At 30.4% G+C, this 10854-nt stretch overlaps 1 protein-coding gene across 1 annotated transcript; it reads right to left on the bottom strand.

The window, feature by feature from the left end:
* Nucleotides 1–9259: 9259 nt before the first annotated feature.
* Nucleotides 9260–10593, bottom strand: LOC147068152 (endocuticle structural glycoprotein SgAbd-8-like). The gene is made up of 2 exons (XM_085952107.1): nt 10550–10593; nt 9260–9847 (listed from the first exon to the last, which is right to left on the bottom strand). The coding sequence occupies exons 1-2, from the start codon at nt 10559–10561 to the stop codon at nt 9488–9490; spliced, it is 372 nt and encodes a 123-aa protein (XP_085808233.1). The 5' UTR covers nt 10562–10593; the 3' UTR covers nt 9260–9487.
* Nucleotides 10594–10854: the final 261 nt, after the last annotated feature.

Here is a 10854-nt window from a genome sequence, read left to right on the forward strand (position 1 = left end):
GATTAGGGCTTGAAATGGAACGGAACGCACCGAAGCGCCGTTCCGGCTCATGAAATTTGTAAAATTATCGCTCCGTCTCGTGGAAAAAATATGTTGACCGTCTGAGCTAGATAGGCCATAGAATAGAAAATCTGACACACTTATTTTTATAAAATACACATACAATTTGATGGCTATGTAAATATCTTCAGAAAATTTGTCGAGCGCTCCGGTTCGTAAACTTTTCCATTTCGAGCGCTGTAGGTTGATAATTCAATTAATTGTTCTGGTCATTATAATTTTGATTCTATAGCACTTGAAAATGGGTCTTAACCACAACCATAAATATTCATTATAAGGATATCTTCAAGTCGATTGTTAAAATTAGTATTGCGTGTGTTGAAATATCGGCAATAAATCAGAATGTCATCGTCATTTTTTTCCACTGAGAAAAGATTCGGAAACTGGTAAAATTCTTAACGTCATAAATTGCATTTGTACAATACTAGTTTCGCAAAAAATGCAGAAATAACAGTCTCCGTGTTGATCACATTCAGCACATCTATTTTCAACTGTAAATTTTTTATACAAATCTGGCGAATAAGCGATGTCATATATAAATTTTGTGACGATACAAGCTTGTAAGTATGCCTGTATCATGAAATATTTGCTTAAAAATGTTAATGCGACAAATTTCTCTCTTCTAACTCTACTCTCGATTTTTCAGTGCCCCTTTGCTCATTAACACCATCTATCTCTCCCTAGATCTCTCCAGTGTGCCCACAGGAAGAGGCAGCATCCACTTTGAGAAACATTTAGTTGCATATAATTTCCTAAAATAATTGAATCTGTGTTAGTTGAATATTTTAATCTAAGTTTCTACTATATTTTTTTGATTGATTATATTAATTTAATTGTATTAAATGCATCCTCAAAATTCCTTGGACTGACCGGGTGACAAATGTTGAAGTTCTTAATCGAATGGAGAAGGACTGAGAAGTTCTGCGTAGTATCAAAACCAGGAAACTACAGTACCTCGGCCATTATGAGATGATAAAAGTACAGTATTCCCCAACTTATCATTCAAGGAAAGATCAATGGTAAGCGTAGCAGAGGACGGCGCTGCATTTCGTGGCTTAAGAACCTACGTTATTAGTATAAGTGCAGCTCTACTGAACAGTTCCGGGTAGCAGATAACAAATCTAAGACCGCCTTGATGGTGGCCGACCCCCGTTAGGGGATGGCACAATAAGAAGAAGAAATATAATAGTTACATTGGTTATGAAACAAAGTTAATTCTACGATATTTGAGTTATTAATGTTGATGTTGAGCTATAACTGTTTCAAGCTATAAGCTCATCGTCAAAACGTTCTCTAAATATAACTAAATATTACGTTTTATAATATTCTGATGGTGGGTATATATCAGGAAATCGCTGTTAATAAACATTACTCAATTAACGTAGAACTAATTAAAAGTTTGTTCTAAAACCAATAAAATATTCCATTTGATATAACATTTTAATTAAACAACTTTACTTCAATACTCACCAATAGTTTTGTAATAAATAACAATTAAATTTCACCCGGATGAGACTTGTATCGGATTGCGTCTATAAGCGTATATCTCTTGTTTTTTTGCAATAACCAAACGAACCACAATATTATGAACTTTTACCTTTAAAAACACCTTGCAAGGTCAACAGGGGTTCAAACGATGTAATATCAAAGATTTACAGCAAAATGATTCACAATTAACTAGTATTGAAGTTGTTTAATGGCAGGTATTTTTAACATTCCTATGACGGTTACTTTATTTATAAATGTGCCTTCATCAAGTTAATTGTAATGAGTACCTTTAATATAAAGATTTTTAATAATTACGAGAATATAAAAAAAAACTTGACTCCTAAAACATCTTCAAAACATAAAAATAGTTTTTTTCAATACATTCCATTGGCGATGATAATAATTATGTTGAAATTAATTTTACTGTCCGTTATACAAAGGTTATTATTTTATTTTATTATAAAAACTGTGAGAGTGAACAATTTCACCGACCCGAAATGATGCCTAGGTATAAGAGTAAAATGCACGCATTGAGTATCACGTGGGTGGAGGTGCAGGGCATGAAACTAGGCCGTAGAAGACGTCGCGACCTTGTGTTTATTCGGTCTTGAAGCTTACTTCAAATACAATATAGTAATCTATAGCATATTGTATAAGAGATAATTATTTTTTAACATTTCATTATTATTTAACAATTATAAAGTGTGTAAATAAATACCTAACATATATTAAAGCGTGAAGCAGGATTAAAATGTGTACCTAACGACTTTATAGGCATTTTGGAAGTATTATATTTCTATCTTGGGAGCTTGTTTCAAAATGTGTTTTATGGTAAATATTTTCATAGTAACGTATTTAATTTGAATGTTTTTTTGTCCTTATCTTAAAAATAAAAATAATCAGTCATTTATGAATGTTATGAGTTATGACGTAAAACTTACAATTCGTATTTAACTTTGAAATCTATTTTCTCAACTCGAGTACCGATGTTATTGTATTTGTTTTATCCTCAGTACCCCGATTCTCGATGTTTATTAATTTTAATGAAATATTTTTGAAAGCGAAATACACAGGATATTTAAATAATATAATTTGTATCTTTTTTCCAATCACAAATTTACGCAACAATTCAATAAATAAAGTATTCGCATAATATATGGGTACTAGGGAATTCAAACCCGAGCCAAAATTCTGATCCCGGAATTTCAGGATTACAATTTGACAATCCCGGGATTGGCATTTTTTTCCATTGTTAATATAATTTTTTTTATTTACAAATAACATTGATAAAATCGGTCAAAAATAAATAACGGCCCACGTGCTCGTCGTAGGTCAAAATTGAGTTTTTATTGTATTTTCAAACCATGATCCTGGACACTCATTAAACGTTGTAGATAATCTATTTATTTAATTTTGAAGCCTTATTATCTTTTATAGTTATTTTAAACATTTGATGACTGCATAAAGTATTTTTGTTACATAAAATAGTATTCTTATATACATCTCAATCTAATATTTCAGAATATAGTAATATTTCGGTACATAACTGTGCAGTGGTTTTAAAATTTTTTACATTTATTAATTTTTAAACGCATTTATAAAACCATTAGTATAATTTATTACGAGATAATTTTTGTAAAATATTCACGATAAAAAATTATATTGATAATCTCTGTGATCCCAAATTTGACAAGAATTAGGCATTTTATTATTCAAAAAATCGGTAAGATTAACACATTTGAAGATGATTTTAAAGATACTTATTATAAGCTATGTCTTTGACCATTCAAGTGTGATATACATCTTATGAATAATGATTGCTTTATAATAATTATTGACCTAAGAATAAGGTAGTGTTTTTTTGAAATACGCCATTTCTTTTGTCATTCCCCAGTGGTTAAGCTACAACATACGGCCGTAGCCATAAATTGACAAACTATAATTGAAGTAGGGAGTAAAATGATATTAACGCGCGTGCTTGAACATGTACCGTTTAAAAAAAAATAAAAAAAATTCGGTTAGGTACAAGTTGAAACACGCGCGTTAACATAATTTTACTCCCTACTTTAATTATAGTTTGTCAATTTATGGCTACGGCCGTATGTTGTAGCTTAACTACTAGGGAATGACAAAAGAAATGGCGTATTTCAAAAAAACACTACCTTATTCTTAGGTCAATAATTATTATAAAGCAATCATTATTCATAAGATATTTCTCACACTTGAATGGTCAAAAACATAGCTTATAATAAGTATCTTTAGAATCATCTTCAAATGTGTTAATCTTGCCAATTTTTTGAATAATAAAATGCCTAATTCTTGTCAAATTTGGGATCACAGAGATTATCAATATAATTTTTTATCGTGAATATTTTACAAAAATTATCTCGTAATCAATTATACTAATGGTTTCATAAATGCGTTTAAAATTATTAAATGTAAAAAATCTTAACACCACTGCACAGTTATGCACCGAAATATGACTATTTTCTAAAACATTAGAGCTATAGGTTTAAAAGAATACTCTTTTATGTAACAAAAATACTTTATGCAGTCATCACATGTTTAAAATAACTTTAAAGGATAATAAGGCTTTAAAATTAAATAAATAGATTATCTACAACATTTAAGGAGTGTCCAGGATCATGGTTTGAAAATACAATAAAAACTCAATTTTGACCTTCGACGAGCATGTCCCCCCTTACATTTATTGTTAATATTGTATACGTTCAATCTTGGAAATAGATAAGTTTAATGCAATAAATAATAATGTGAATTTAATATGAGAATGCTGTTTCTGATATTAAGGCCTTTCCGCTTCATAAATCTTATTAGTCAGTCAAATATGAAACTGCCGTAAAACGTTTGAGATCATGGTGGAATTACTTTGTTAATAGTGCGAACCATTGTTTTTTCCAATCTTTCTCATTTTTATTAATTTATGTGAAAAAATAAAATGAATCGGCAACTTACACATGGGTATAAATCAAATTTCATTCAAACTCAGTTTATTTCTAATGTAGTTATTTGTTATTAAAAGTATTTTTTCTGTTATATTTTCGTTTTTATTTTAATTTCCATAAAAATTGATAAAAAAAATCAACCCGAAAGTTTCGAGATTATGTTTATCAATCCTGGGATTCATAGGTATCGAAAATAGCTCGGGATCCCGGGATTGGAATCCCTAATAGGTACCAATACCAATATTCGAGATGTGGCTATATCGACGTTCTTTGAAGATTTTCAGGGTTGATCACGTTGCAAATTCACTAAAATGGCATAGGTATACGCGAAGAGAACTTATAGCTACCATTCGCAAAAAAGCTGCATAATATTTTTCTGCCGTATTTTTCGTATTGAGAAGAACACTTTAATCTTACTCATAATACAGAAAGGCTGCAGCAGAAATGTATGTTAAAAGATATTATAATAACTGTGCAGTTTATGTAATTATGCCAATGTTCAATGCATTTTTAATGAGAAATTAATGATTCAGGACAGCGAGATGTACCTACTGCAATGTGGTCACCAATAAGAGATATAAGATAGCACTAAGAGGTTAACAATGTAGCCCATGCCATTCTTTTTTCATTACAATATGAATGTGAAACCTGAAACTTAACGGAGAAACAAGGTTATCGAAGAATTCTCCGAAGAATACATGGAGAGGTTAAAGAAAGATCAGATGTGGCGCATCCGTACGAAAGCTAAGCTACGAGGGTGGTCCCAGAAGTACCCAACCTAACAAAGAAAACACAAAAAAATTGGGTTTTTTTTTATTTCTCTACGTAGTCTCTTTTTAGGTCGATACAACTTTTCCAGTGATTTTCAATAGCTTTGATACCCTGTTTATAGTGAGAATTGTCGAGCTCCTCAAAATAGCTATCAACCGCCGACTCCATCTTTTCATTGTTCGCAAATCTTTTACCACCAAGCCATTTTTTCAAGTTTGGAAACAGAAAATAATCCGAGGGGGCTAAATCTGGCGAATAGGGTGCGTGAGGAAGCAATTCGAACTTTAACTCATTGATTTTGGCCATCGCGATAACGGATGTGTGAACTGATGAATTGTCCTGATGAAGCGAAACTATCATTTTCGCTAAATGCAGTTGTTTTTCTTGATTTCATCACTTAAACGCTGCAATAAGATGCATAATACATGCCGTTGATTAATATTTTACTTTCTGAAGATAATCATTGAAAATTACCCCACGCGCATCCCAAAAAACTGACGCCTTCGCCTTCTTCGGAGCCGATTCTCCCCTTTTAGTCGATTGTTTAGACTGTTCTTTCATCTCAGGTGTAAAATGATGGACACATGTTTCATACATGGTTATGAATAGATGCAAAAACTCTGCTTTATTGCTGTGAAACTTTGCCAAATACTCGATTGAAACATCCTTACGACTCTGTTTTTGTTCCATTGTGAGTAATCGCGGCACCCACCTTGCGCACAGCTTTCTCATGTCCAAATTTTCAGTCAATATGTGATGTACAGTACTTTTTGAAATGGCTACCATATCTATTAGCTCGCGCAATTTCAGTTGACGTTCATCCAATACCATTTTGTGGATTTTCGTCACCATTTCTGGCATGGTCAACTCATTTAATCGACCACTGCGATGTTCGTCTTGGCAGCTCGTACAGCCTCGTTTAAACTCAGCCAACCAATATGTTACTGTTGTATACAAAGGAGCAGATACTCCCAGAGTAGAATATAGTAAACTGAAGCCTTTCAAATGAAAGTATTGTATCACATAAATATGACCAATTTTTTCGATGTTTACAAATTCACTGATAGCGTTCACTGTTGATGGCTGACAAATAATTACTGAACAACGTAGCGTCGTCAAACTTCAAACTTAGGGTTTATAAGGTTGGTACTTTCTATCATGATCACTATTTTTAAACAACAACTGCTATCTATACGTCAGGTCGGGTACTTCTGGGACTACCGGTATACTAACAACTTTAGCTCAATATCATAAACTTAATATTATGGGGAAGTAAAGACTCAGATAGGCCGGGTGACTTACATAAGTGATTTACGGTCTATCTCGCCATAAAGTTCATAAACACATTGACTGCTGACTAGATAATTACTTTTTAATTACCACATTTAAATATAATGCTAATTATATCGAATGGCCACCTTAATCATTACGCGCTGGCCCCGTGTTTAGCGTCCAATGTATTAAGCAACCGCAGTTGGCACTTATATATCAATATTAATTCGGTAGGTTCCAGTATATTACAAATTGAATTTGGCTGACACTTCCATATCATCAGTAAATATCTCTTTTGAAATATCCCAAATAACTATGATACTACCTATTAAAATCTTAAATAACCATCAGCAATAAGTTTTGTTATGTAGGTATTTAAATAAATACATTTTATAGGTTGCTGCATTATTAATTATCAAAACTGATGATTATAACCCATTTAAAAATGAAACTGGATATGCAGGTAGTATATTAAATTGATTAAAATTTTGATTTATTGTCGTGACGTTCGAAGATTTTAATATAACACATTACGTCAATAAACAACTTTCAAAGTAACCACCGATAATGACTAATATATATGTTAAAAAATGTGTCTTTTAATATTAGCCATCTTCAAAATTGTGGTTTTGCTATTATTTTTTTTTAGCTATTTCAAGTTGGAAACTACTTTCATTAGTCAACTTTTAGTAGTTGACACTAACAACTATATACAAATAATATTATTAGATCAGGTTATTATATATTTATTTACCTGCCGGAAAATATTGGTTTTTATCATATCACAACGGTATAATTCTTAAATTTAAATATAATTTTAACCAGTCATAAAATAACATTCATATATTTTTACAGATGACCAAAGAAATTTCACAATTACTGCTATTTTTATTGTTATTTTTGTTGGTTTTATACGAAAACTCGATTGATATTTAGGTATATATTCTGGAATTGGGTTACTTGATGGATGTACACACAATATATACCAAAACGGAGGTAATATTAAGAGGCCATCCATAGACTGAAACCGTATGCGGCTTAAAACCGTGTGCCATACTACACTTATGATTTCTGTTCATGAAAATATATTTTCACTAAGTTTGTATGTGAAAGCGTATGGTATAAATGGACACGATTAGATACTTATAATATACTTTGTGAATATAGTATATTTCCATGAACAGAAATCGTATGTTTAGTATGTCACACGGTTCAAAACACATGCGGTTTCAGTCTATGGATGACCTGTAAAACTTACTGTTACATATACCCCACTTTTAAAAAAAAAAATAGTAGTTTTATCATTATTTAACAAATTATTGTGATGTACATAATATTGTTATAAACACTTTTCTTAAAAAAGGAGGAAGTCATTTTATCAATAGCTGTTATTATTACTTATTATTCACATACCAAGTTAGGCAAGATTTGATGGTGATATATTAACAAATGTATTCGTTGTCAGTGTGCATTTATCTTTGATAAGTGCGCATAATGCCTGAAGATGCCAAAAGACAAAACCAGTGTCGCAAAAAACGACTCAAATGGAATAGTATAAAATTTAAATCTATTAGAATTAAAATATAAATTTCATCAATTACCTCGGTTGGTAATATATATTATTAGGGTAATAAATTGTAGGAAAATCATATCAGGCTATTTTCTCGATTATCACCAGTTTCATATGATTATATGATAGAGATATATAACATGTATGATTTAAAAAAAATATATGTATTATAAGTATATATAATATTATATACTACTTATATTATAATGAAAAAAAAGTGAAAATAAATAAGAGTAAAAAAGGTTTCTATATTAGTTTCCGAGTATCTCGATTTATATTTATCCGGACCATTTTCACCCGCAATTAGCCCGGATACTCGAAGTTAAACTTTGCTAATTATCGAGCTAACCATTTTACTATCTTCTTATCGTAGTTAAATATACTTAGCACGAGGTAGGTACACATAAATTTCACTTACTTATATATATTTCTAAGATTAGCGGTCTACCCATTTACGTTACTATATTATATTTTAATTATTATTTTCTTGTAAATATTTATTTGTCAACATCTTAAGAAAATGGTAATACTTAAAATTATTTTTTTTTTACTAACCGCAAAGAGTTACATAATATTTATAGGTGTTCTTAAAGTTAGAACTATTAATTTTGAAATTGTTGTTTTGTTATTTTCGGCTGAGATTTGGGTGGGTATTTTGCACTCGAAGTGAAAAAAGGATATATCGGCATTAACATTGTATCCCATTTAAAATTGTATAAGAATTAAATATTGGTCTTTTTATAATATCAATATTATTTGAAATATTGATTACAGGTTTTCTAATATTAAAGTCAATTATATTGAAAGGAGTGGAGTTTTTCTTGGTTTAAATATATAAACATATCATCATATCAATATTTTATATACGTAATAACCACGATATTAATATTATTTTTGTGAATTAAGTAAACGTTGGTATAATGAGTCATTGCTAAAGGTACAGTTAAATAAAAGTAACAATCGTCAATTTAAAAAATATATTTTCAAATCAATAATAAATACAAACATATAATACAACGATAGATAGACATATATATATTACAGAACTATAATATGACTATGTATTGATACACTCAAAATAAAAATTAAATGATGATTATCTGCAAACAATTTTTATTAATGTCTTATATTTTCGGTTCGCAGCAATTAAAGATAATATGCTTTAATTAAAACTCAAAATTTGGATATTCCATTGCGATGACTATTTGAATGGAATAATCTGGCGTTTGATGTTAACAAAAAGTTCTTTTGAAAGTATTTTTTTCTATTTTTGTGTAAAATGCATATATTATTTATTTCATGTTTGTCGTGAATTGTTATAATATCAATACGAAGATCTATAATACATTTTCCGGCATTCAGCTTATTGTTTTTGGGGTGGGAGACTGGCTAGGTAATCCAGAGCTCTCTGGATGGCTTCTGGGATTGGTGGTGGTGTAGGCAAATGAGCTCCTTGTGGTTGGAAACCATTCTCATCGGCGATGTAACCGAGCTGAATAACTTGACCATCAGGAGCGGTGTATTGGAATTGGCCTTGAGCGGTCATGGCTTCTTGGTCAGGTATTCCAATATTCTTCAACGCACCCCTTTCTTCAGCGGCAATTCCATTTCCGGTTTCATAGTTCCATTGGTAGCTTCCATCAGGGTTGATTTCTGAGTTTTGTTTCAAGATTGGGATTTCATCAGCCAAAACCAACGTCACACAGACGGCGAATAATACAAACTGAAATACAGAAAAATACAGTCATATAAATAGATAATTAACACAATAATCTTCTTATTCAAAATAAAGCACTTTTGATGATAGTTATTTTATTAACTAAATACAGCTGATTACTTAGTGTCAAATCCATACTATTTAGTAAAGGATATGCCTGGTTATATTATTTATATGGATATTTTAGACCACAAAATATGAGTGTACTATATAAACATACAGTGGAAATGTATTTAATTTTTACTTTCTTTTCTTCGATAATATTATATAGTATATAAATAACATTAAACGCCCTTCAATATTAAATTAAACTTTATTATTATAATGCATTTAGTGTTAAAGATGATAGGTACTATTAAAGAAAAATATATGGCAATTCATTAATATATTCGTGATTAAATTAGTGTTATTATAAAACTGTGTAGGAGTTGATATTTTTAATTATTGCAATTTAATAATAAATACAAAATAAAAGGATTATTTATATTGTAGTTATAATTATTTTTAACACATCACTAAATATAAATAAATCTTTGCTCATTGCACATGGAATGCACATACTATATGTTATCCCATATTATGTATCATCACAATACTGTTCACTAAATTTAAAAACTTTATATTTTTAAATAATATATGTAATATATAAAATATTGAAACAATACAATTAAATTCTTTTATCACTTTGATAATGTATGATTTACTCACAGCTACTCTCATTTTGAATATACTGATATCACTTTTGACCTGTGTATAGGTAGATTGTCAATGCACTATGATTTGTCTGATGAGAGGCTCCGTATTTATATGTAAAACGGTGGTATACTGGCCAAAGAAAGTTATGCAATTTATTACATTTATATGCAATTTGACTGAAGTAACGAAGCCGCCGTTACCCCACTTATATTTTGCCTATGCGCAAGTCTCATCAAACCAACACAAAGCCAGTCTCTCTTAACCAATAAAATATTGCTATAGACCCGAAACAAAAACCATCGTTCTTCAAACATAAA

The sequence above is a fragment of the Rhyacophila brunnea genome, unplaced genomic scaffold (assembly GCF_057557595.1).
Source record: "Rhyacophila brunnea isolate RB1 unplaced genomic scaffold, BYU_Rbru_1.0 scaffold_3, whole genome shotgun sequence".
Classification (NCBI taxonomy): Eukaryota; Metazoa; Arthropoda; class Insecta; order Trichoptera; family Rhyacophilidae; genus Rhyacophila; species Rhyacophila brunnea.